The 27,443-nt window shown below is 43.9% G+C and overlaps 1 protein-coding gene across 1 annotated transcript in view; it reads left to right on the forward strand.

Moving 5' to 3' along the window:
* The window catches only part of IL2RB (interleukin 2 receptor subunit beta), a 63,081-nt gene extending 40,444 nt beyond the window's left edge, over positions 1 to 22,637 (forward strand). The window contains exons 7-15 of the mRNA XM_075320834.1: positions 123 to 285; positions 821 to 935; positions 1,939 to 2,020; positions 3,023 to 3,137; positions 7,755 to 7,897; positions 8,616 to 8,790; positions 10,743 to 10,824; positions 15,968 to 16,052; positions 19,257 to 22,637. Coding sequence (XP_075176949.1) covers positions 123 to 285; positions 821 to 935; positions 1,939 to 2,020; positions 3,023 to 3,137; positions 7,755 to 7,897; positions 8,616 to 8,790; positions 10,743 to 10,824; positions 15,968 to 16,052; positions 19,257 to 19,880 — 1,584 coding nt within the window. The 3' untranslated portion in view covers positions 19,881 to 22,637. The remainder of the gene's footprint in view (positions 1 to 122; positions 286 to 820; positions 936 to 1,938; positions 2,021 to 3,022; positions 3,138 to 7,754; positions 7,898 to 8,615; positions 8,791 to 10,742; positions 10,825 to 15,967; positions 16,053 to 19,256) is intronic.
* The last annotated feature ends 4,806 nt before the right edge of the window (positions 22,638 to 27,443 follow it).

The raw sequence follows: 27,443 nt of genomic DNA on the forward strand, positions 1-27,443 counted from the left end.
ACCACTGGCATGCTGGATTGATATGTGAGTCTCCACAAGGAGAATAGCTTTCCCCTTAGACTCTATATGCATGAAAAATGTATACACTTTTAGAGTTATAGACAATTACCTTTCTTTTGCAGGATGGACAAATTGTCAGAGTTAAAAATGTCACTTCACTCATACTACACCAGTTGAATCCTGACACTCAGTATGAAGCTAAACTGCGAGTGAACCAGACAGATTTCCCAGGAGGTAGATGGAGTGACTGGGGCAAGCCTGTACAATGGACAACTCCTTCTAAAGGTATCAATGTGATCAATGTCAATGAAATATCTTGCACCCCTACCCTCTCACTGTGTACTGTATAACATTAAACAATGGGTGCAATGTTTTATGGTTATGATATCACAAACATGAAAAAGCTGTGATTGTCGGAATGTGGAGAGGCAAAAACCTTAACAAAAGGAATCTGACAAAAGGGCTAAAATTGCAGAGATCCCTGTGCATTATCCAAATTGGCATCTGAAGACATCTTTAGTGACAATTTGACATTTCCAAGGTTTTCTTTTTGTATAAAACATTTTATGACAAATTCAGATACACAAACAGCTTTTCAAAAGAGAAGTCAAAGGTGATCTTTTACGAGTCATTCTATAACTAAGTCATACAGTATGTATGGCTGAGACACATTTTTGTCCTTGTACACTAAAACAAAAATGACACTACCAAAAAATATTTTTTATATTTTCTATATTTATTATTCTTTTCCTTTTTTGTACTTTTATGTTGTTTGTGTGTAAGGTGAGGGATTCTAAACTTTTGGGTACTTTAATTTCAGGTCACCTGGACTGTACACACAACAGTTTTGAAACAGTGTCATGTTCATGGAAAGCAGCTAAAAATTTCATCATGACCCAATGCTACGTGTTAGCTAATGTTACTAATGACCCAAGGTGAGTTTACCCTGAGGATGTGATGACTTCTGGTACCAGCAACCAGAGCTGAATCCTGACAGTGAGTATATTACACACTGTTAAGATTGGGCATACTACAGTGATTGAACGTTTTATTACTTACATGTTCGCCAGATGCTCTAGTCCCCTGGGCATCACCCCGTGGGCATTTGCATGCTTTCCGTGGTATCACGCCCCATTGGGCGTAATACCATGTATTTACATGAGCAACGTCACCGTCAGCTCCCTGAGATCCTGCGCGTGTGCCCTTACCATTCCCGCAGCCTTGTTATCTGGGTGCTTGCTTGTCGGCTTCAGACGCACTCTGCGTATGGTCGGACCCGCAGGAGTCTTCTGAGCATGTACAGTGCGGGGTGATGCGACGCCCTGGGGACTAGAGCCTCTGATCATTTACATAGGGAACATGTAAGTAATAAAACTTTTTTTATATATTCATATTACACAATATTATAACACAGGGATGGGTAGGAAGGGGTTTCTAGGCCACAACACATATGGGACCTGATAGGTCCCCTTTAAAGGGGTTGTACAGGTTTCTGATGAAAGTCTACAGTCACTCTATATGATTGCAGACATCTGAATCCTTACCGTGCGCACACTACATGCTGTCAGGATTATCCCATGCCGGCAACAAGAGTGGGCTGTCATGTGACCGCAATTTGCATGCTTCCGGCCACATTCCTACTAGATGTGTTTGGCCTTGTTTAATGCAAGTGAGTTGAGAAAGGCAGCACATGTCTAGTCGGCATGCAACTGCATGATCTTCAGTGCATATGGTCTTAATGCAGGATATTGTGTACATTACCATACATTATTTAGCGTTGCTAGAATTTGTTATCAGTTTGTTATTCTGGACAATTTAAAAACATTTAAGCAATAATATGGTCTCCAATAACCATAATAAACTGTTTGCTATCAGTAATATTAATACATTTAGATATGCATGCTGTATCGTCTGACTTTTCTTACTACTCTCTTCTAGACATATACAAGGAATCTGCCATCTTCCCCCCATTAGTGACCCTAGAAGTTGTGTAATCACTATTACAGTCAATGGTGAACATGTGAGTACACAGCTTTGTAAGCTCCTGGGGTACATTGTTTTCCAGGAGCAAGGGGTTACTTTTTCAGGATGCATAATTTCCTTGGGTATGTGTCTCATTTTATTCCCTCCCTTAAATATGTAAAAGCATATACTGTATTTCTATAACAACCAAACCTGCATGTAGCACTCTCAACATTATATCACACAGAGTTTTGCAAAAGCTTCGCCGAGTGTCATGGTGGCATAAGACTCTGTTCAACTTGCAGATTATGACACACCACCCGATGGTTTCTCTGGTGTCTTTGATCAACACAGGCAGACTGGGGCATCGGCCTGCTGTGTGCTGACTCATAGGCAGGCTAGCAAGAGTTATCTGCTGGTCTGCTTGCCAGGTTCCTTTGATCACATGTGGTGGAGAGGCCAATCACATCTTCTCCCCTCCTATTTAAGCTGGATGAAATCGTCTACCCATACCAGCTATAGCTTCTATGTGGGTATGTGACGTTTGGCATCCCAGATTCTCTGGTGAAAGTTGTTCTTTTTGATTGCTGCGATTATGGAGTTGTTTTGTAGCTTCCTTCCTCCTCTTGTGTTTCCTCCTTATTCTCATATTGTTTTTACCTATGTGTATGAACACCGTGTGACAGAGGTTTGCTTTTTTTCCCTCGTCTGATTATATCTGTAACTTTTATTACACTCTTGTCCAGTCTGTTCCTGGAGGGAGGGGGAATCAGATCAGTACTGATCAGGAGCAGGGCCAGGAAGGAGACTCCGGCATCCCCACCATCAGGAGTATCCCTGAGAATAGGCATACCCCAGAGCCCCCTAGCTTGAGGGACAGCTTAGGAGCCCAGATTCCCTCCTATCCCAAAGTCATCGCAACACATTAACTAAATCCAATGACCAACAAATGTGGCTTTATTAATTTTAGATGTCAATCAAAAATGATTCACAATATACAGTTCTTCAACCCCGGTAGTGGCCATTGGTTGTTTACCTGCCCTTTTTCTTTAAACTTTAGTACAGAAATGCCATGACTGCTGCACATCTATTGAACGTGAGTGTGATTTGCAGTGTGGAGAAGAACATCAACATGACAGTCACATCGTTATCCAACTTCCAACCATTTTTCAATCGTAAGTACCGCTATATGACGTGAATATTGCTCTACTATAACATGCACTGTATATTTTCCCATATTAGAACAGCAAATTTGTTACTTATGACCATTTGCTTATGCAGCAGCTTTCCCCAAAATTATAATTTATTTTAAAAGATTGCTGAGAGGCTTTTTTATGTAATTAGAGATATGAAGGGTATTCCTTTAATTTTCTATTCATTCTAGTGATCTACTCCCATCACGTAGTCAATTCTCCCGCAGCTCCACCACTGTTGAAATGAGAAAAGGTGACTCTTAAAAATAATTTGTCATCATATTTCACAATATAAATGATATACAAGTGTTAAATAGATGTTAAACCTGATGAGGCTGGTGTACTTGCTTTTAAAATCCATGTAAAAATGCCAGTATAATCCTGATAATAAAATGAGCATTTCAATGTAAGTGTCCACAAAATGTAATAATTATTAGAAAGACATTCTAATGTGAATTCTAAAAATGGGTACACCATCAGGAAAAGAGATCTATAAAATAAGGTACCGGTAGGCAGTTAAAATCTTAAAATGTATGGTCCATCCGTGTGATATATTGGCATTTTGTGCCCTGTAGAGACAACCTTCATAGCTGCTTTTAATGGAGGCATCTCCTCCCTCAACTCTCATGAATTAAAAAATAGTTTTCAAACACAATATACAGTCACGGCCAAAAGTGTTGGCACCCTTGAAATTATTCCAGAAAGTATTTCTCTTAGAAAATAATTGCAATTACTCCTTTTGTTATACACATATTAATTTCCTTTGGCTGTATGGGAACACTACAAAAAAAAAGAGAAAAAAAGGCAAATTGGACATAATTTCACAGGGAACCCGCAAAATGGGCCAAACAAAATTGTTGGTGCTTTTCCAAAACAGTGGGTAAACAACTTTGTTTTAAGCATGTGATGCTCATTCAAACTCACCTGTGACAAGTAACAAGTTCGGGCAATATGAAAATCACACATGAAATCGGATAAAAAGGGGAGAAGTTGATTCAATCTTTGCATTGTGTGTCTGTGTGTGCCACACTAAGCATGGATAACAGAAAGAGAAGAAGAGAACTGTCTGAGGACTTGAGAATCAAAACTGTTAAAAAATATCAACAATTTCAAGGGTACAAGTCCATCTTCAGAGACCTTGATGTTCCTTTGTCCATGATGCATAAGATACTAAAGAAGTTTTTAACCTATGACACTGTAGCTAATCTCCCTGAATATGGACTGCATTGAAAAATTGCTGAAAGGTTGCAACACAGTTTAAGTCTGGAGGGTGGGTAAGCAGCCCCAATCAAGTTCCAAAGAAACTCAAGGTGTCCTGCAGGGTAAGGGTGCATTAGTGTCAACGCAAACTAGCCATGTACATTTGAATGAAATTAAACACTATTGAAAAGACCCAGGAGGACCCCACTGCTGACACAGAGACATTAAAAAGCTAGACTGCAGTTTGCCAATATGTACATGAGTAAGCCAAAATCCTTCTGGGAAAGCATCTCCTAGACAAATGAGACCAAGATAGAGCTTTTTTTTTTTATAAAGCACATCATTCTACTGTTTAGTGAAAATGGAATGATGTCTACAAAGAACACAGTACCTACAGTCACTCATGGCGGAGGTTCAAATATGTTTTGCTGCCTCTGGCACTGGGTGCCATGACTGTGTGCAAGACATCATAAAATCTGAAGATTAACAAAGGATTTGGGGTTCCAATGTAGTGCCCAGTGTCAGAAAGTTGGGTTTGCCTTCTAGGTCATGGGTCTTTCAGCAGGACAATGACCCCAAACACACTTCAAGAAGCCCACAGAAATGGATGGAAACAAAGTGCTGGAAAGTTCTGAAGTGGCAGCAATGAGTCCAGATCTAAATCCCATTGACCACTGGAGCAGAGATCGTAAAATTACTGTTGGGAGAAGGCGCCTTCAAATATAAGAGACCTGGAGCAGTTTATAAAGAAGAGTCCAAAATTCCATGAGAGATGAGTAAGAAGCTTGTGCATGGTGATAGGAAGTGAGTGATTGCAATTATTTATTCCAAATGCCGTGCAACCAAATATTGAGCTGAGGGTCCTAACAATTTTGTCCAGTCCATTTTTGGTAATTTGTGTGAAATTATGTCCAATTTGACTTTTTTCCTCTCTTTTTTTGTATTGTTCCAAAGTATAACAAAAATGTGTAATTGCAATAATTTTCTGGGTGAATTCTAGAACATTTTCAAGGGTGCCAACACTTTCGGTCTCTTTTTGCACTGTTTAATCCCATTAACTAATTGCGTAACTGATTTTAACAATGAATTTATAACAACCAAAGCAATAGTTACAGCACAACACGGAAGCAATTAACAATTGTACAGTAAATTAAAGATTATAAGAATTGACTCAGACAAAATAGGTCTCAATTGTTCCAATAACAAGGGTAATCCAGCAGTCTGAGTCACAGTGCCGGGTTTCTGTGCAGCTCGGCTGATCTTTGATGTGAAGGCAAAGGGACTGATAGATGTGATGAGATTGGTTTGCCAGGACTAAATTAAGTGAGAAGATCTGGAATTACTGAGGTAGAAAGTTTGTTATTTTGATTCCTAAGGCAATTATATGAAACACTGTCTTTGATGTAGATGACATCAGTCACAAAAACATCTGTATGATGCCCCAGAGGGAACTAAACTAGCAAGTGACATTACATTGATTAAAATGCTACTCTCCATCCCCCTGAAAACAGAGGCCTTAAGACCCCCATATACTCTAGACTAATGTTGGCCAAATCTGCAATCATTGATGGGTTCAGCTGTCACGGCAACGTGTATAGGGGTGCCAGCTAGCTGATCGTTGGGGCTGATGTCGATCAGTCATGTCTGATTTTGAACTGGAAAATGCTATGTGTGGTAGAAAACCAACCCAGCACATCACTTGGAAAAAACACCATCCCCACTGTCACACATAGTGGTGGCAGCATCATGCTGTGGAGAGGCTTTTATTCAGCAAAGGCAGGGAAACTAGTCAGAGCTGATGGGAAGATGGATGCAGCTAAATACAGGGCAATCCTCTAGGAAAACCTGTTCGAGGCTACAAAAGACTTGAGACTTGGGTATAGGTTATTCTAAACCTACTACCAGATCTACAATGGATTGTTTAAATTAAATTAAAGCATATTCATGTGTGTGAATGACCCAGTCACAATCCAGACCTAAATCCCATGAAGAATCTGTGGCAAGACTTGACAATTGCTGTTAACAGATGCTCTTCATCCAATCTCACTGAGCTAGAACTATTTTGCAAAGAAAAATGGGCAAACATTTCAGCCTGTAGATGTGTAAAGCTGGTAGTGATGTAAAGGTGAACAGGGCAGTAGACACAGGAAAGAGGTCCCTCTGTGTGGCGCCCCGACCCTCTACAGGAAAAGTGGGGTTGTGGTCCTGGCTAGGTGCATGGACATATGTGGTGCAAGTCATACCTTTCTGTTGGCCGCTGGTCGCCACTGCTTTTGATGCGCCAGGACCAGTCTGCAGTAAAGACTGTAACAGAGGCCAAGAGTTCGTAACTGTCTTTTACTAAACAACCTTAGTTCTTCCAATACAACTTTAAATGTAAGATAACGAGCACAAAACTTAAGAACGATTTCTTTAAACTGGTTTTGGGCAACAATAATCAAATTGCTCATCTCTTGTCAGTTTCCAGTGGCTAATTGTCACGGGTGACAGACAGTCATGTGGTTTCTTGCTATAGAAGGTCACAGCGTTTGGCTGCACAAAAAGCTCCTTGACGTTCTATTGTTCCTGCTGTCAGTATTCATTGTACTAGGTAGCTTTCCTGCTGGATTTTCATCTCTTCCCCTTTAGGATCCAGCAAGAGCTCGCATTCCACCCAGCTGCTGATCATCAGTATTCTCTTGGTGCTTAAATACTCCCATCTTCCCTGGACTGGTGCGAGTCATATTATGCAGTTCATTTTAGCTCTGGTTGGAAGCAGGTGGCTTGTTCTCATCTGTAGTATTGTTGCTGAAGCTTTGCTGATCTCCTGCCTGAGTCATCTGTGGATAAGTAGTTTTGTATGCTTTTCCCCCTATGTGTCCTCCTTGTGTCTTTCTTTAGTATTTCGTGAAGTTGACGAAGAGCTCATCCTACCCATTCCCTATATAGGGTCCAGCACTAGGGATACCTAGGGTCAGGTATCCAACTCGGCGCATAGGTGCGGAACCTAGCTAGGGTGGTGAAGGACCTCAGGTACCAGTAGTTGGTTTGGTCAGGGGTCACCATCTCCCTCTTCCCTAGATGCAGTGGCCCCTTCCCTTACCTTTTGCTACTCGCTTGGTACTTCTAAATACTCCATGATACCAGCCATGCAGTTGCCACAACAGAGAGCATGTAGTATTACAAGCAGCCACTGAAATATTCTCTCTGTGTTACTCACTGATGAAATAGGGTTTCCAGAAACAGAGTTAATGTTATGTTGCAGCTTTCGTCTCTGACTAATGGAGGAGGCTTTTGATAGGGGAAACCTCCCTATGACATTCATAATCAAAAGGGATTGCCAATATACGAAAATCTCTTTCATGAAACTTGTTATATTTTTATAGAAAATATTAAAACATACTTTATTTCCTTCTATAGTGCGTCTTGATCCTCCTGCACGCCTTAAAATTACGATGATAGAAGATGGCACATGGAATCTTACATGGATCAACGACCACAGGAATTACATAGACAATCTGGAAACTGAAGTGCATTTCAAGCCAGCGAAATGGTCATGGAAGGTAAATAGCTGATCTCTAAGCTCCTAAGAATAAAGGGGGCTTTACACGCAACGACATCGCTAAAGAGATGTTGTTGGGGGGTCACGGAATTCGTGACGCACATACGGCCTCATTAGTGACGTCGCTGCGTGTGAAACGTATGAACGACCGCCAGCGATCAAAATTACTCACCTTATCGTTTATTGTTGACACGTCGTTCTAATGCCAAATATCGTTGCTGTTGCAGGACGCAGGTTGTTCTTCGTTCCTGAGACAGCACACATCGCTATGTGTGACACCCCGGGAATGAGGAACAACACCTTACCTGCGTCCTCCGGCAACGAGGTGGGCGTCATTTTCTTTCGGCTGCTCTCCTCCCCTCCGCTTCTGTTGGACGGCTGCCGTATGACGTCGCTGTGACGCCGCACAAACCGGCCCCTTAGAAAGGAAGCGGTTCGCCGGCCACAGCGACGTCGCTAGGCAGGTAAGTCCGTGTGACGGGTCCTAGCGATGTTGTGCGCCACGGGCAGCGATTTGCCTGTGGCGCACAACCGACGGGGAGAGTGTTTTCACCGATGTCGCTGCGTGTAAAGCAGCCTTTAATCAAATTAGACATGCTAATAACACAAAGTTTTCTTTACTTATGGTGTGAAATTTTAGAGTTACAGAAGTTGGAGCAGCATATCCGTACACTGTTTCTGACATTGCATCTCAACCAAATTATGTTTCTTTTCTTAAGGATGCCAAAAGATTTACAATCAACCATTATGACCTTTCGGTTTTGCTGCGTGACCTACAGCCTGACACTCTGTATGAAGCCAAAGTGCGCGTGAACCAGACAGATTTCAAGGGTGGCAGGTGGAGTGAATGGAGCAAGCCTGTAGAGTGGACAACTCCTCCCAAAGGTATCATAGGTAATAAATAAGTTAATTAACAAACTTATTATCATATACTCTGATCAGCTATTATCACAGTAGGTACGGGAAAGTATCAAGCACACGGCGAAAGGGAAGGGAAATCCTGAATCTAGGGAAAGGAAAGATGGTGACACCTGACCAAATCTACTGCTGGTCCCTGAGGTCCTTCCCCACCCTAGATAGGTTCTGCACCTATGTGCTGGGCCGGATACCTGACCCTAGGTATCACTAGTGCTGGGCCCTAAATAGGGAAAAGATGTGATGAACACTTTATCAACCCCACTAAACACTTTAGAAAACACAAGGAAGACAAACAGGGGGAAAAACATGAACTACTTATCATTAGATGACTCAGGTAGGAGTTCAGCAGAGTATACCAATGAATACTGACAGCAGGAACAATGGAAAGTCAGGGAGCATTTTGTGCAGCCAAACGCTGTGACCTTCTTTGGCCAGAAACCACATGACTGTCTGTCACACGAGACACGCCCGTGACCGCTATATTATTACAAACAGTGGACTATTAAAGCATAAGTCCTTCTTGTGCTATCAAAACAAGCTCTGAACGGTGAAAACATGGATTTCATCAATGCTCTGAAGGCACCGTGGGGTAAATGGCATCAAGACACTATCAGATTATCCATAACTCCTATAAATTGTAAGGTGGAGCCTCCATGAGTCAGACTTGTGTTTCCAGTGCATTCCACACATACTCAATTGGATTAAAACTTGAAAAATGTTGAGGCCAAGTTACCATTTTTAAAATTTATTATAGTGAGCATTAAAATTTTATGCAAATTCTTCTACACTGGCTCCTCTATGGAATTGGACCACGAATGTTAACTTTTGCTCACACCATGCATCAATGAACCTTAGGCATCCATGACGCGTACATTATGCCACCCTACACCATAATTCTAGGAGTAGGACTGATGTGAAGTTCCCTCATATAGGCCTATTCATGTTGTCGCCTACCTGGTCTCCAGACCAATCTCCAGCTATCAATACACCCAAGACAAAAGCAAGACACATTTCTGAAGAGTTCCAGTTCAACCTCCATTGCTGTTGTGCTATGCACCATGATTTCCCTTGAGAAAGGTTGCATCCAGTGAATGGACCACCTGTAGCTAGACATCTGGCTCGTAACTCAATGTTGTGCAAATTCATTCTGATGGTTTGGGTAGACATTGCTTAGCTGCTTAGGTTTGATATGTGAAGTTTAATTTCACTTGCAGTACAGAAAGGATAACTAGGCGCCATTCTTCTAATTTGCCGACCCGTCCGTGTAGAGGTTCATCTCTGTGCATTTTGTAAATTGTCATCTACCTTCTTGCTGGATTGACCCACCACGTGTCTTTCATGTTTATGTAGATGTTTTTTTTATTATATTGAAATGCAATATAATCTCTTATTCAATAAATATTTCCAATTTTTATCTATTGAGTTGGACGCGAAGACTCACTTTTTTGATGGTGCTGTCAGCACTGGTTATAGCATTTTATATGCAATATATGAAACACACACTTGATGATTCCTCAGTTTCATGGTTTATTTACGACACAAATGAGGTCAGACTGAATAGTAAATTAGATGATAATGTAAAATCTGAAATAAGCTGAAATTAATGAAGCATGAAATCTAACCGCCAAAATAATTGGGGCTGGTTGTTTCGGCTTTATGGAGGTCCACATGTTATTTAAATACATAACGCCCTTGATGTGGGGTTGAATGTAAGGTCATATATTCCCAGGATAATTAGTACGTGATACGCAATGTCACTCATTAATGAACAATTACACACTGGCGAGGAGCTGAAGATATGGCAGCCTTCGTTATCTGGAGATGATGTTTTCTCGTGAAATGAATGAAGAGCGCGTCCAATCCACATACACTGGAAACGGAAAAATGATATCATATTTTTGCTAATAAATAATGTCTTGCTTTTGCAGGTTCAACTTTCTCCACACCAGGAGTGATTGCCATTTCAGTGGTCCTGTTGATCATAGTGGTCACTCTTTGTTCCTCAAAAAGGTAAAGTCCACAGTATTCTTTCAATGGTTTAATGAAAAATGACCCTTTTATGCAAAATACAGTGCTGTGCAAAAGTATTAGGCACATATAGAAAAAATGTAGGAAAGTAACAATGCTTTAAAAAAAATAAGTGTTAGGCTGGAATCACAAAGTCTTTTCTCCTGGTCAGTGGTTCCACCAAGACTAAGGGGTACTTTGCACACTACGACATCGCAAGCCGATTGCTGCGATGCCGAGCACGATAGTCCCCGCCCTCGTCGCAGCTGCGATATCTTGTGATAGCTACCGTAGCGAATATTATCGCTACGGCAGCTTCACACGCACTTACCTGCCCTGCGACGTCGCTCTGGCCGGTGAACCGCCTCCTTCGTAAGGGGGTGGGTCGTGCGGTGTCACAGCGATGTCACACGTCAGGCGGCCAATAGAAGCAGAGGGGCGGAGATGAGGGGGACGTAAACATCCCGCCCACCTCCTTCCTTCCTCATTGCAGCCAGGACGCAGGTAAGGAGATGTTCCTCGCTCCTTCGGCTTCACACACACAGCAATGTGTGCTGCCGCAGGAACGAGGAAAAACATCGTAACATCGGTCCTTCCGAAATTATGGAAATGACCAACACTACACCAATGATACGATTTCGACGCTTTTGCGCTCATTAATCGTATCAAAAACGATTTACACACTCCGATGTCGACAGCGACGCCGGATTGCGTCACTTTCGATTTGACCCCACCGACATCGCACCTGCGATGTCGTAGTGTGCAAAGTACCCCTTACTTCCGAACACCCACAAAATGACATTAGGGCCAATACACTGATGAGGCTATTGACTATACTGATGTAGATAGACTAAGGCTGAGTTCACATGTGTTGTAGTCATTCGTTAGAACGGATCCGTTGGGAAACTGATTTCTGCCAGATCCGTTTTTTTAACATGGGAGTCCATGGACAACGGATCTGTTAACAGATTGTTATTTAGCTATCTGTTGTACTTGCATTTGTAGAGGATCCGTTACAAATGGATGAAAACTAGCAATCCGTTAATGGATCTATTGTCCATAGTCTCCACATGTTACTCGTCTCATGTGATGTTCAGCTCTGCACACACCTGCTGGCACTGTGGAGTCAGACTCTATTCACACTACAGAATCTGACAAGCAACCTGAGGCTTCTGGACTGTTCAGCCAGAGCCGAGTGTCGACTGGTTCTGGTTCACTGGTCTTCAGCTCTGCAGAAGTTAATTCCATGATTGCCTCATTCAGCTGTCTCCTCGCTATATTAAGCACACCTTTCTTACTGTTTGTGCCGATGATAGCTTTTGCAGTCCCGGTCTTGGTGTTTCTCCTGTTTATGGTGATTCGTGCTGCGCCTCTGAGTGGTGTGAGCATTCCCCTGTTGTGAGTTACTTCCTCCCCTTTTGCGTTGCCCCCGGTAGACATATTGTCTCTTCTGTATGTTTTGAGTGCTGTGTGTACGAGTTTCCGTTCTCCCTTGTCTGTGTCGTTTTGTGGGGTTTTGTCTTTGTGTTTTCCGGCCTGCCCCGGGGGTATGGTAGTGGGGGAGTAAGATCAGGGCTCGGACAGGAGTTAGGGTCACGCTGCAGGCTCGAACCTGGTTACCATCAAACCTAACTTTGAGATAAGGGATAGCGTAGGGTTACAAGTTTTAGGGCCACCCCAGCGGCCCCTGTCCTGTCTCAATATATAGAGTGACAGTTACAAACGGATCCGGCCGACATCCGTTATTTAAGAATGGACAAAAAAGTTGTGTTTGCACAATTTTTTTGCAAAGGGATCTCTAACAGATCTATGATAACGGATGACTACAGGACATGTCAACCCAGCCTCACAATGTGTTCTGTCATACATCATTTTTGGCTGTATACACTTAGTTGGGACACTCAGCAAGACGTAATCTGCTTCTCTTCTGGGTCATCTGATGCCTATTCCAACTCTCCAGATCACACTGGGTCTATGTGTGAGACAGACATGTTTTTTTATAATGTAAACCTATGGAGCATCACAACGAAACTCAATAGATTTAGAGCTGTAAAAGAAACGTCTGGCTCACACATAGACCCAGTGTGATCCAACGACTTGGAATAACTGTCACTGACTCATTAGAGGACCATTGTCTCTAGAAACTGGGAAAGATGGCAATCGGTGACTATATTAATGCACCTACACTACACCTTATACTGTATACATTTTCACAGGTTTAGCCAATACAAATTTTAATGACAGTGCTTTTTTTAAATTATTATTAAAAAAAAGGCAATCTAAAGTAGTTTCTTGTATGTTATGAAACAGCACATTGAGGCTATAAACAGCAACTGAGGTAAATCCTTTCACAGCTTCCCGTGACTGTCTGTATAATCTATGTAGTGAGAGACTCATTTTTGAACCCTTAATGAGGACCATCTACCAGGATGTTCCTATATAATCTAAAGCCAGTGCTATACTGGCCCTATCATGCTGATTCTATACATACCTTTAGTTGTGAGATCAGATGTATAGTTTCTGAAATATAGGCAAGTGAAATGCACTGTTACTTGATTGATAGGTGCAATGGAATATCTAATAGGTGGGTCGGATCTTGCCAGTTATTTCTTCTCCTGTCTACCTGCCTATCCTTCCTCCCTGGTCTGTGTTATTATAAGGGGAGGAGGGAGGAAGGACAGAGGGTAGGAAGGAATGACAGGCAGACAGGGGCGGTAATAACTACTAAACTCGACCCACCTATTAGATATTCCGTTGCACCTCTCATCAAGTAACAGTGCTTTTCACAATCTTTGCTTGCCTATATTTCAGAAAGTATACATCCGATCTCACAACTAAAGGTATGTATAGAATCAGTATGATAGCGCCAGTATAGCACTGGATTTAGTTTATATAGGAAAATTCTGGTGGTTGGTCCTCTTTAACAGGTAATTGATTTTTGCTTTTGTAGACAAGGTGTGCCGATACATTTGAACTCTTTTCATACTTGTTCAATAATACTGCTGGTCTAATGACCCAAACTAACAAATGTATAGGATTCTATGATGCTGTCCTGTTAGGTCATTAGATCAGCAGTTGGATTGGGAGTTGTGGCTGTGCACAAACATTCTCATGTATTACACAAGTATGAGACTGGTCCAAAAGTCTGGAAGACACCAGTGAGGACCCTTCTGATCAGCTAATTAAATCTACTGATGACTCACATGTGGGCTTAGAATGTGATTCATTATGGTGCTGCTATCAATCACTTTTGGGCTAAGGTATATTCGCACTGCACAATTATCGAGAACATTCATAGAAACTCTTGTTTCCAGATAATCGAGAGTTGTAAACAAGTTGCCAATCAACTAATGAACAAGCAATTAATCGTGTGAAATAATCTATTGGTTTGTTTAAAAGAACATTGTTCTCGGCAGGACATCGTCCGATGTAAACAGGAACGGTACTACCAAGAACAATGGCAGCCTATGTGAACTGAACAATCTATCACTAAACATTTTGTGTTCACATTAAATGTGGTGTGTCTGTCTAAAAAAGCTATTAAATGGCTACCGATTTCAAAATATGTGACTGAACGTCAGTCGTTTAAAGGGAGCCAGTCATCGGATGTTTATAATACTCACCTAACGGTCGATGCAGAGCAGACTGGTCGAATGGGCGTCTCCATTTTATGGGTCCGTGCCTCCTCTTTCGACCATCTTTCTCCTCCTTCTTCTGAAGCTAGTGTGGATGACGCATTGTACATCATTTACACTAGCCAACATTGAGTTCCTGCACAGTTACACTTTGATCTGCCCTGAGTAGGGCAGATCACAGTATTGTAGAGCGCCTGCGCCGGACCTCAATGTCGGCTAGTGTAGATGGCGTTATCCACACTAGCTTCAGAAGAAGAAGGAGAAAGATGGCCGAAAGAGGAGGCGCAGACCCGGAAAATGGAGACGCCCATCCGACCAGTCTGCTCTGCACCGACCATTAGGTGAGTATTATTATTTATTATTATAGTGCCATTTATTCCATGGCGCTTTACAATTGAGAGGGTATATGTACAACAAATATTAACAATACAATACAGACTGGTATAGGAGTAGAGAGGACCCTGCCAGCGAGGGCTCACAGTCTACAGGGAATGGGTGATGGCACAATAGGTGAGGACAGAGCTAGTTGCACAGTAGTGTACTGGACTGAGGGTTATTGTAGGTTGTAGGCTTGTTGGAAGAGATGGGTCTTCAGATTCCCTTGAAGCTTTCCACGGTAGGGGAGGTTCTGATATGCTGAGGTAGAGCGTTCCAGAGTTTGGGGGAGGCACGGGAGAAATCTTGTACGCGATTGTGGGAAGAGGAGATAAGAGAGGAGTAGAGAAGATCTTGTGAGGATCTGAGGTTGCGTGCAGGTAGGTACCGGGAGACTAGATCACAGATGTAGGGAGAAGACAGGTTGCGGATGGCTTTGTATGTCATGGTTAATGTTTTGAACTGGAGTCGTTGGACGATGGGAAGCCAGTGAAGGGATTGGCAGAGTGTTATAAACATCCGGTGACAGGTTCCCTTTAACTTCACTAGTCGGAAGTGTAAACACGGCCTTGCCTTTTTTTTAGGACTACTTCTAGATGATTGTCCATACGTAGAAGAAGGAAGCGGCACTCACCATTGCCATAGCGTAAAATTCTGCTTTATTAGAAAAGGTGTAGTAAAATCATGCGGAGAAGAGGCCGGGTGCAGGCACTCCAGTGGACTTGTAGATGATCCAATAATGTAAATTGATTTTTGTGTTAACCCTTGTAAGAGAGCTTTACTTACCCTCACTGGGTGCAGCACTGAGTCTCCACTGCTACTCAAGATGTCTGTAATTGTCCATAGCACTGATGTCATGTCGACAACACTGCATCCAATAACTGAACTCAGCAGATAAAAACAGACACTGGGCGGATGGTTGTAGACTCAGCGCTAGAGCCACGGGACAGAACAAATTGCTAGCGGGGCATAGAGGTGTTCCTAAACCATAAAAGCCCTTTAACCTCTGACACTGTACAGTATCTTGTTCCTATAAATAAATATACATAGGTCTATAGTTTCTAATGTATTGCCTCTACATCTTTCTCAGCATAATACAGTTTCATATTATAATACATTGACATGCTTTTTGGTAGGGTGAAGAAGATAATGTGGATAGGTGTTCCAGATCCATCACCGTTTTTTCACCCCTTAATTGATACTCACAAAGGAAATTTCAAGGTATGGTAATTTTTCTTATTACTTATAGAATTAATCATTATATATTTGTCACTAACTAAAAGCTGCCAAGTTAAAAATCTATTTTTGTACCTTTGAACCTTTGAAACTTATGAACAACTAGCTGTAGATCCCTGGGATAGTAACTAAGGAGTACTTTGCACGTTGCGACATCGCTAGCATCGGCTAGCGATGCCGAGCGCAATAGTACCCGCCCCCGTCGCACATGCGATATTTTGTGATAGCTGCCTTAGCGAACATTATCGCTACGGCAGCGTCACACGCACTTACCTGTCCTGCAACGTCGCTCTGGCCGGCGACCCGCCTCCTTCCTAAGGGGGCAGGTCGAGCGGCGTCACAGCGACGTCACACGGCAGGCGGCCAATAGAAGCGGAGGGGCGGAGATGAGCGAGACGTAAACATCCCGCCACCTTCTCCCTTCCGCATAGCCGGTGGAGGCAGGTAAGGAGATGTTCCTCGCTCCAGCGGCTTCACACACAGTGATGTGTACTGCCGCAGGAATGAGGAACAACATCGTATCTCCTATTGGTGCGACATTATGAAAATGACCGACGCTACACAGATCACCAATTTACGATGCTTTTGCGATCGTTTATTGGCGCATCTAGGCTTTACACGTTTCGACGTTGTTACCGGCGCCAGATGTGCGTCACTTTCGATTTGACCCCGACGATATCAGAGTAGCGATGTCGCAACGTGCAAAGTACCTCTAAGTCTCCTTCTATTTCTTTCCCTCTTTCCCACTCTCCCTCTTTCCCACTCTCCCACTGTCCCTCTCTCACACTGTCCCACTGTACCTCTCTCCCTCTCTCCCACTCTCCCTCTCTCCCACTGTCCCTCTCTCCCACTGTCCCTCTCTCCCACTCTCCCACTCTCCTTCTCTCGCACTGTGCCTCTCTCCCACTCTCCCTCTCTCGCACTGTCCCTCTCTCGCACTGTCCCTCTCTCGCACTGTCCCTCTCTCGCACTGTCCCTCTCTTGCACTGTCCCTCTCTCACACTGTCCCTCTCTCACACTGTCCCTCTCTCACACTGTCCCTCTCTCCCTCTCTCCCTCTCTCACACTGTCCCTCTCTCCCACTGTCCCTCTCTCACACTGTCCCTCTCTCCCACTGTCCCTCCCTCCCTCTCTCCCACTCTCCCTCTCTCGCACTGTCCCTCTCTCGCACTGTCCCTCTCTCGCACTGTCCCTCTCTCGCACTGTCCCTCTCTCGCACTGTCCCTCTCTCACACTGTCCCTCTCTCGCACTGTCCCTCTCTCCCACTGTCCCTCCCTCCCTCTCTCCCACTCTCCCACCTTCCCTCTCTCCCACTTTTCCTCTCTGTCTCTCTCTCCTACTCTCCCTCTCACCACCAAAATTATATTAACTGACACATAAGCCGTCATACTAAAAATGTCATTCATTCTGAAAGCAAATGTCCAATTAAACATGTTGGAAATTATTTCCTATCCACGTTGCACTGTGTGGTGTAGGATCTATGCAACCTAGGCCCTTTCAACCTGGACTCTGATCATAGTCTCAAGTTTGGAAGTTATCACCTTATCACATGATAAGGGATAACTTTCTCACTACTGTACGTAAGACAACAGGGATATCTCCACCAATCCCAAAACTAGGGCTTTTCGGAGCAGTGTGTGTATGGCGCAGTGGTCGATCTTCTGCATTGCCACTCTAATCATTTCTATTGGAGTGCCAAAGACCAAGTTGAGTGCAGCACTTGGCTAACTACAGTCCCCTTAACACTAGAAGTCCCAGAAATTTCGAGCTCCCCCCTGAAGTCCCGAAAGAGGGTCAAATGACCCTTAGTCCAAACTGAATAGAACTAACTAGAAACTAAATGGCTAAACTCAATGGAAAACAACAACCTCCTGTGGTGCGACAGTAATGGCCTTAATTACAGAACAAAAGTCGGTGATTATAGGATGTTAGCTAAAATCCTTCAGGTCATTCGACCCGTCTCTGGGTTACAAAGGTAGAAATGTTAAATGACCTGTCTCTGGGACTTCTAGTGTTAAGAATGAAAGGAGCATCAGTGCACTTGATTGACCAACACTTCATTCACACGAGGCTCTTTGGAGCTCCAGTTGTGAGGCTCGGTGTGGGTCTTAGCAGTCAAAGACCCAGCAATTGGTAATGTATCCCCTATGTAATTGATGGCAGATAACTTCCAGATTGTGGCTGAGGGAATGGGAATATCTGTCATACAGTGACTACCGGGATTCCAGCAGGAATAAGGGAATCCCCAGCGAGTACCACAACAAGCAGGGTACAACGGAATGCAATACACCGGTAGGCCCTGGCACTAGGGAGAGGGGAGCAAGGTCACCTCCTGCACTCACCTGAGGCTGTTTCCTGCACTCCCTAGCATGCCTATATGGGTTCTTTCACCCCATCGCCGATCACCCCGTCGCTTACCCTGAACTCACCCTGGCTAGTGAGAAGGCCAGTGACAGCATTACTCTTACCACTGCAATAATGCAACAGAAGGGTAGGAAGACAGTCAGGGAAAAATGGCCACAAAAGGAAAACACTCTAAGCAATTCAAATGCAGGTAATACTACAGCTGCAATCGTCAGAAAACTTCAGCTTCTTCCAAAGACAGGCTCCTTCCAAAGTGAACAGCTAAAATATGAAAATCTATAACCAACATCAGATGTTAGGACACATGACTATTTATAGTGAAGGGGAGAGATCACAAAGATTTGCACATGGGATTAAGGCTCCAAAAGATAGCCAGATAGGAAAGAGTCCTCACGCCTACAGCACCAAACTAAAATCAAATACATTTTAACATAAGATGTACCCCTGCACACAATAAGGCTCTGCGACCTTGGGGTCTCAGACTCACCAGAGATCCTCCCATGACAATATCTTTATATCCAACAAGTCAGTGGGCATCAACTTCTCAAACACCAGTAGTCCCGATAATTGGCATTTGGGAACTGAATGTAACACATAATATGTTATGAAATCAGGACACATTTGTTCTTTTAATGTTGGCATAGCCGAAATGATCTGTAATATGTAATAGAACAATAACATATTACTTTATCACAGTGATATACTAACTGGATGAAGTGGGCACATTATAATCTCTTATCAATGTAGGTCGATAAACAATTACAAGTCAATAGTCTTTTCATGAATAATTAATAATTCTATTTCTGTTTTTTTTGTCTTTTCAGAAATGGCTGTCCACGCCTTATGTTTTTTCACCATTCTTTCAGGATCCAACCCCTGTTGTTATTTCCCCTGTTAGTTTGAACTGTAGTGTAGAAGAACAACATCTGAAAAGCCCTCCAACGTCAAGACCAGAAATGGAAAAAGACCAAATGGGGAACTCCGGCTCGAGTTTTACCAACCAGGAATATTTCTCTTCTGTCTACTTCGCATATGACCATTTTCCATCAACAATTTTAAATCAGTCTTTACACTCCCCAACCAGTGAAGATATGCCTCTATTCGAGGCTGAGTATCTCTGCGCTCCTCAATCTCTTGCTAGTTTTGGTGTCCATAATGGGTCATTTGAACAGGATAGTCCAAATCAAGTCATGCAGATTCCTGTACTGGTGGAAGTCATTGAAAATCCCGAATGTGATGATGAGATAGGTGAAATTTCTTGTCATCAAGAAGCAGAGAATGTGACGGAACAAGAAGGAAAAGAAAGTTCTGAAAATCAGAAAGAAAATATTTCTTCTACAACTCCTTGTCCACAGCATCATGGTGGCAAACCATCAAAGGTAGCCAATGTTGCAGCAGACTACCTGTCGCTGAAAGAGCTAAACCAGAAGCACTGCCAGTGGATGTGATGAGGTTTACACAGTTTTATGCGCATACGAGTTACATACCATCTTGCAGGCCAATACATAGTGCGGCACGATCTGCATGTGAGGATACGGCAATGAGACAGTAGAGAAAAACGTAAAGCTCCTGGAAGGAGGACGTCAGAGGAATATTGAAAATGTTGGAATTTGGTACAAGAAGAACATCTAAATGTAAATAAGTAACATTTTTGTACAGTAATTAGCTATGGGCTACAAGTATCTCATCAATCTGGTTCCATCAAAAATAGTCCCATAATGCTGTACATAATATGGCATCTCGAGGCTTCTTTTAGACCAGTAGTGCAAAGTTCTACTAAGCTTTAGACAGTAAAGAGACAGTTTACAGAAGTAACTCTCTCAGGACTATTCCTATCAAAATGCATTTTCAGCTATGAAAACCCAGAATATGTGAAGATACATAGACGGCAGAAAGACACATGGGAAAGTACCAAGAAACTTTACTGAAGAGATCTTGTCACTTTCTAGTAGAAATAATTCACCAAAACTTCAGGTTTAAACATTTCAGTCACAATTACTTTTATGGACCCTCAAGGTTTTTACTGTCGCCCCGGAGGTATCAACAGTAGTGCACCACTCTGCTCTTTTTGCACTTTACAATCTCATAAATTCGTTGCGGTTACTTACCGGCCAATAGATTCCGTCTCAACCATGAACACCTACTCCCACAGCTGAAGCTTTCATCCTTGGTCACCTTTCTGCCACCCAGATTGTCATGTCCCTCACAGACACCTACACATTGCCCTTAGACCAACTAATGATGGGTGAACATGCTAGTCACTGCTTATTACCCGATCAAGCATTGGATTGCACCAACGCACCTCGAGTACCGAGCATGATGTAAGTCAATGGGAAACTCGAGCATTTTCAAACTCACATTCTCGAGGCTTGATCACATAACGAATGGCAGTGGCGAGCAAAATCACTAATACCAACATGTGTTCCAGCTCATTTGTTGGTTTTCACTCACAGATGGTAGGCCTTGGTAGGCTGCTTTAAAAGATACTACTACTATCACATCCTTAAAATAATGCCACATATGTCACGGTGTGAGCAAGGACCATGATGGACTGCCTGACCTACATCTGAGGGCTAGATACGAGGCTGCCAATTTTGGGGATATCACAAGCAGACCGTGCATCACAATCCAGCCACATTGTTGGACCATGACACACAGACAAATGAGGAATAAGTTGGATATACAGTATATATCTCAACTCTTGCAGAGGATGTGTTTTATCCACACTCACATAGATAGGTCTTAATTTTCCACTCTTGCATAGTATTACATTACACCTTTCAAGTAACTGGCAGACCATAAAACACACGGATATGCTGAGTACTTCACATCCGGTGATGTTCTTTGAAGTTGCTCTGGTCTGTTACTAATAAAGAGGGCCCTAATTTAAGGGGTTGTCCAGGTTTAGATTATTTTTTTAGCCTTAGGTTGATTAGAAATAATAAAGAAAGGCATATTCACTTATCAGAGACCCTTACAGATCCACACTAGGCTGCTCCAAAGGTCTCCATTGGTTTTGGAATCTGTGTTTCGCCTCATTCAAAAGCTTCAGCACAGATGCAGTCAAATTCATTTAACTAGAACAGTGTTTCTCAACTCCAGTCCTCAAGACCCACCAACAGATCATGTTTTCAGGTTTTCCTCAATCATGTTTTCAGGATTTCCTTAATGTTGCACAGGTGATGGAATTATTCCCTGTCTAACATTGAGGAAAACCTGAAAACATGATCTGTTGGTGGGTCTTGAGGACTGGAGTTGAGAAACACTGAACTAGAAGAACTAGTTATCTGACTTATATAGGGGACCCTAATTAACGGGCTTGTCCAGGTTTTTTTAAAACAAATTCAGCCATGGATTGATTAAAACTAATGAACAAAGGCATATTCTTTCTCCAGAGCCTATTCTGGATCCAGTGTAGGCTGCTCCAAAGGTCTCCATCAACTCCGGAGGCAGTGTTTCACCTCATTCAAAAGCTCCAGCACTGAATCAAGCAAATTTAGATAACTAAAAGAACACGTTAACTGATTTTTCTGGTCACTCATGGTGCTGGATCTTCTGAATGGGGCAGACACTGCTTCTAGAGCTGTCGGAGACTCTGTGGCAGCCTGCACTGGATCCATAGGCTTCTGAAATGTGAGTGCGCTTTAATCTATTATTTTTTATTACTGTATTAATTCACTGCCAGACAAACACATCCCCTTTGAGACCTCCTCCCCACTGCAATAATACAGCGTATAGAAATGCGTCATTCTCATGGGACAGTCCCTTTAAAGGCAAATTACTGATTTCTGTTTTCTCCAGTAGATTCAAATGATTTCTTAAGAATGGGCTTTTATTAAGAACAATTAGTAACTCGATTAATGCCCTGGTTTATTATTATGTAAATGTTTAGCTCATTAAATAGAATCACGGCCAATAGTGTGGCCATTAAAAGGATGAGCCAAGTCCAGATGACGATCGCTGATGATAAGCTGGATGTGTTGCAGAAACGTTAAAGTTATACCTAATCTTCTACCTTTTGCCTTAAAAGTTTATCCAAAAAAAAGATCTATTCGAGGGCATTATGACCTAAGTGTACATTTGTGTAAATTTATAAATCAGTTTTGTGATTTATTTTGATTGGTGAGCATTGCTCGTGCTTCTACACATTGTTTTATAGAGAAGTTATTTTATTCCTCGACTTTTCTAAAAATAATTCATGTGATTGTGACCTATGACCAGTCATGATGATTCATGTTGTTATATTGTGTTTGGTACGACATGCTCAAATAAAGTGTTACATTTTTGTATTTATTTGGCTATTAGTGAGATATAGCTCAAAAGTCATCAATCCGTTCCTGAAGAATCTTTGCAGTGTTGCGGATCTCGTTATTCAGCTGGAACAGACGTCTTTTAGGGAATATTGTTGCCATGAAATGCACTTAAGTAGGTGGTATGTGTCAAAGATACAACCACATGAATGCCAGGAACCAAGATTTCCAAGCTGGTTTCCATGAATAACACATTGCATCAACTTTCTCGGGTTCTTCCAATAGTGCTTTTCGCAGATAAATAATGCACAAGCACTATTTATTGCAGACAAGTCATACAAAGTTTATATCCTGCATCCAAATTATCCTGACCCTCCTATCAACCCCAAACCGTCCTGCAAAATGCCCACCGCCCAGCCAACCTTTACATAAACAGCACTCTCTACCGCCCGGAAGACTCGGCAAATCCGAGACATTTGGCAACCTAGTGCACAGGGCTCAGCATGGGCAATCCAAGTGGTCTGCATCTACACAATCCAATTTGCACCAATCTGTGAAAGTATTTTAGATTTAGCCAAGTAGCAGAGCTGAGAGAACTGTCGCACCCCACACCAGGTTTTACATAGCGATTGTACATTGGAGGAGGTGTGTTGGACCGCCTTACGCATCACATTGTAGTACGAGCAATGATAAGTCCTGCTGCTAAAACAAACAGCAAAACAACAACAAATCAGACCTTGACAAGACAGGTGACTCGCCCACCCCAGGGCTATGGGACACCCGGTGCCGGGCCGGACTAGTCCGGTGGTAGTCAGTGGTGGCTGGGCCCGGCTCCGTGGCCCTGGTGGGTGTCAGTAGAATATGTGGCTTGAAGAATAAAGTTTGTGTTCGTGACGCCACCTGTGGTCTGCGGCTATTAAGCCGCCGCTGCTGTGTGAGGCCTCCGGGGTGATGATATAGCAGCAATGGTGGTACTGCTCCCCACAGGTGGAGCGGAGCCCCGGGGACACTGTTAGTGCTCGTGAAAGTCTATGGTGTTGTGTGGCTAACACGGTGCAGGGCCGACAGGCAATGAAAGAACCAGGCACAAACAACAGTCTCTTTACCTTTTCCTCTTTTACTTTGGGAACAGTCCAGTCCTGGGAGACCGTTACAGGTGGTGATGGGGATCCGGTCGGCCTGGAAGTACTTGGGGGGATCTTTCTGGCCAGCTGAGTATGAGGCCTACTCCTGTGCTTTTCTTTGTTATGATAGGACCCTGCTTCTCTGAATCCAGCAATGGCCCTCTTTGCTGCGGGGACCGATGGCACGTCCCTTTCCCTCTGTAACAGGCTGCGCAGGCCCTCTCTGGTGCTTCTCTGCTGGAGTCCACACCGGGCCCTGATGCTGCAGCTGTACCTTCGGGCTGTTTATGGGCCAGGTGCTTGCAGCTCTCCTGCCCTTCGGATTCGGCTACCAGGGAGTATGTTAAGCCCTGGTGGCCACAGACTCCGATGTCCGAGTCTCTTCTCTGCCTCTCTGCTACTCCTGCTTCTCTAGGCCAAGCTACTCTAGCTCTAGGCCCCAGATCCACAGGACAGCACACTCTCCGTCTGTTCACTGTCACTTCTCTCTACAGACTGACTCTACTTCCTCCCTCAGGTCAGACTTGAGGAAGGCTCCCTGGAATTCCAGGTTCAGAGCTCCCCCTGCTGTCCGGAGGGAGAACTGCGGTGGATGTTAAACTTGCTAGCCAATGGACCTCCCCATTACCTCCAGGCACAGCATTAACCCTTTGGAAGGGCAATGCTGTTGTGGCGACCAGGTCCTGGGGCGCCACACAGGCATCCCTGAATTTTATGTTTAACCTTTGCAGCATGCTGTCTTCAACTTACATAGAAAAAACCTGCTGACAGATTCCCTTTACAGCTTCAATCTCTTGGATATGATGTGAAAATTATGCATCATTGCATGATTGTACTCATATGTAAGAGTCGGGTTCTTCATCCTTAAGCAAAAAAGACAATTACATGCTCGGATAAATTTAAACAGTTCTTCTTTGCTGAACACAATGAAAGATAAAAAATTTGTTTTGGGAAAATCCTCAAAGCACCTCGACTCTGGCTGCTACCGGGATCTGCAATACTCTTTGTCCTGGACTTTGTTCTAATTGTCCCCTGATGAACCCTGTGGATCAAACAGGGGGAAACACATCAGGACGATGTTTCTGACGAGGACCTTGATTGTCGGACGTCCATGCCAGATGAGTGACAGTTTGATGTAGGTTGACTGAGTAAAACATGGCTGCTGCCTATCTTCTACTTGCTAAAATTCCACCTCCGAGAGGGTGTCTACTGAACCTTTAACCCTGTCCCTACCTACCAGGAAATAGGAAACTGCTATTCAAAATCCGGCTACTAGGTGGCCAGAAAAAGCACTGAAATACAATATCACATTTACTCTAAGGCCTAAGCCACACGGCTTGAAAACCGGTGCAAGTGGAGTGCGATAAAAAATCGCATTCCACTCGGACCAATTCTAGCCTGTGTGTCAGCGCACATGAGCAATTATTTTCTCAGCCCTAATCGGACCGAGAAAACAATCGCAGCATGCTGCAACTGTAATGCGATCATTGTTTTTCTCGCACCCATTCAAGTCTATGGGGCGAGAGAAAAATCGCACTGACCTCGCGGTACACTGGTGTCCTGCGAGTGCAGGACGAGAATGGCAATAGCCGGCAACAGAGGAGAGCGGGAGATAAATCCCTCCCTCCCCTCTGCAGCGCCTGCCCGCCTTTCCTCAGTACTGGCCCGCCCCTCCTCAGTGCTGGCCCGCCCCCCCACAGCTGAGGTCCGCTCGCCCGGTCGGACCTCAGTCGCAGGGACACTCGCATGACACTCAGCTCTGCTGTACTGCCAGCGTGAGCCGAGTGTCATGCGAGGGGATCGCAGTAATCCCCGTGTGGCCTCGGCCTAACAAACAGTAGATTGCAGGGCAGGGGCGGCCGTGCCTTACACCCCCTAACAATACTGTAGCATAAAATAAAGTGGAACCTTTGATTACGAGCATAATTCATTCCGAGAATGTTCTTGTAATTCTAATCACTGGTATCAAAGCAAATTTTCCCATAAGCAACTTGGTTCTGCAGACTGTAACGCGACACCCAACTTAACCCCTTCACGACCGGCCGATTTTGCGCTTTCTGTTTTATTTTTTCGCCATCTTTCTTCCGAGAGATGTACGTTTTTTATTTTTCAGTCAATCTGGTCATGTGATTGCTCATTTTTTGCAGAACGAGCTGTACTTTTAAATGAAACCATGAGTTTTCCCCCTAAATTTACTGGAAAATGGCAAAAAAATTCCAAATGCGGGAAAAATTGCAAAAAAAAGTGCGATTGCACTATTGTTTTTGAAATATTTTATTAATTGTGTTCATTATATGGTAAAACTGATGTGTTGGTGTGATGCCTGAGGTTGGTGCGAGTTCATAGGCACCAAAGATGAATAGGTTTATGTGACACCCTGGCCTATCATGTCGTCACATTGTATTGTGCAATCTGCCCTTCTGTGCAATATCCACCTCCTCCTTGGTTGCGGGTCCCTAACTATGGTGTTGCCAAAACCAGCTAATCAAAATCCTAGGTACACTCTGCACCACACCCACCAGACACACCAGAGGACGGCCTGAGTGGAATAGGGTCGCCCATTTGGGGGGTTGGTTAAGGGGAGGTCAGGAGTGTCAGGAGTAGGCCAGTGCAGTGTTGGAAGTGAAGGAGAGAGGAGGTCAGGAGCCGGGCTCCTTGGAAGTAACTAGGTGGCAGTCGGTGGTCTGGGCCTAGTAGGAGCTGGACCCCCGGTCACAGGGGATCGTGACAAGGGGCACGGTATTCTCAAGGAGGATAGCCAGCGGCCTTGTACCATCACCGGGCTGGGACCAGGGTACGATGGGGTACGTGGACCCTAGGTCAGGGAGTAGCTTCAGGCAACCTGACAATTGACCCTACGAGAACGGAGCCTTCAAGATCCGCTTTCCATCCGCTCCAAATTCGGGGTACTAGCGCAACGAGGGGGATAGGACTTTCCACTAAAATGGTCCAGGAAATCCCAAGCGTGAACCCTGAGAGCAAGCTCCCACAGTTAGCCCCACTGGGGAGCGGGACCCGACTAGTTTCAAGCTACCAGGGCCAACTAAGAAGCAGACTAAGTGCCAGGGAAAAGGTCACAGATCATCAGGCAACACCATCGTGGACGGGACCCAAACTAGCTCCCCTCGGCGGCAGCGGTGTCCAGAACTTTGGTTTACCAAGTTGTCGGTGTCAGCTTCATGGACTGAGAGAGTACACAACTGACCCTTACACCCGTTAACGGCACTTCTCTACCCCACCACCGAGTCCCGGGGCAACCCCCATACCCATGGAGGGTTGCAACACCTGGCTGCCCCGGGTACTCCCCAACATCAGCGGTGGTACTCCAATCTTACCACACACCACGAGTGGCGTCACGAACTGTAGATACACCATCCCCTGTAAATATCCCCTTCATTTGAGTGGCCGCACGACCCCCAGGTCCGGACGCCCCTTGAGCCACCGCGGATCCGGATCCGAGCAGCCCAGCTGCTGACGTGGGGGCGGAACACATCCTTTTATCTAAGGGGTTAAAAAAAATTAGAAGTTTGTCTGAAAAAAGGAGAGTACGTTTTTCCGTGACCCGTAGCGTTCTCATTTTTCGGGATCTAGGGCTCAATGACTGCTTATTTTTTGCATCTTGAGCTGACGTTTTTAA

This window comes from Anomaloglossus baeobatrachus, chromosome 8, assembly GCF_048569485.1.
Source record: "Anomaloglossus baeobatrachus isolate aAnoBae1 chromosome 8, aAnoBae1.hap1, whole genome shotgun sequence".
Classification (NCBI taxonomy): Eukaryota; Metazoa; Chordata; class Amphibia; order Anura; family Aromobatidae; genus Anomaloglossus; species Anomaloglossus baeobatrachus.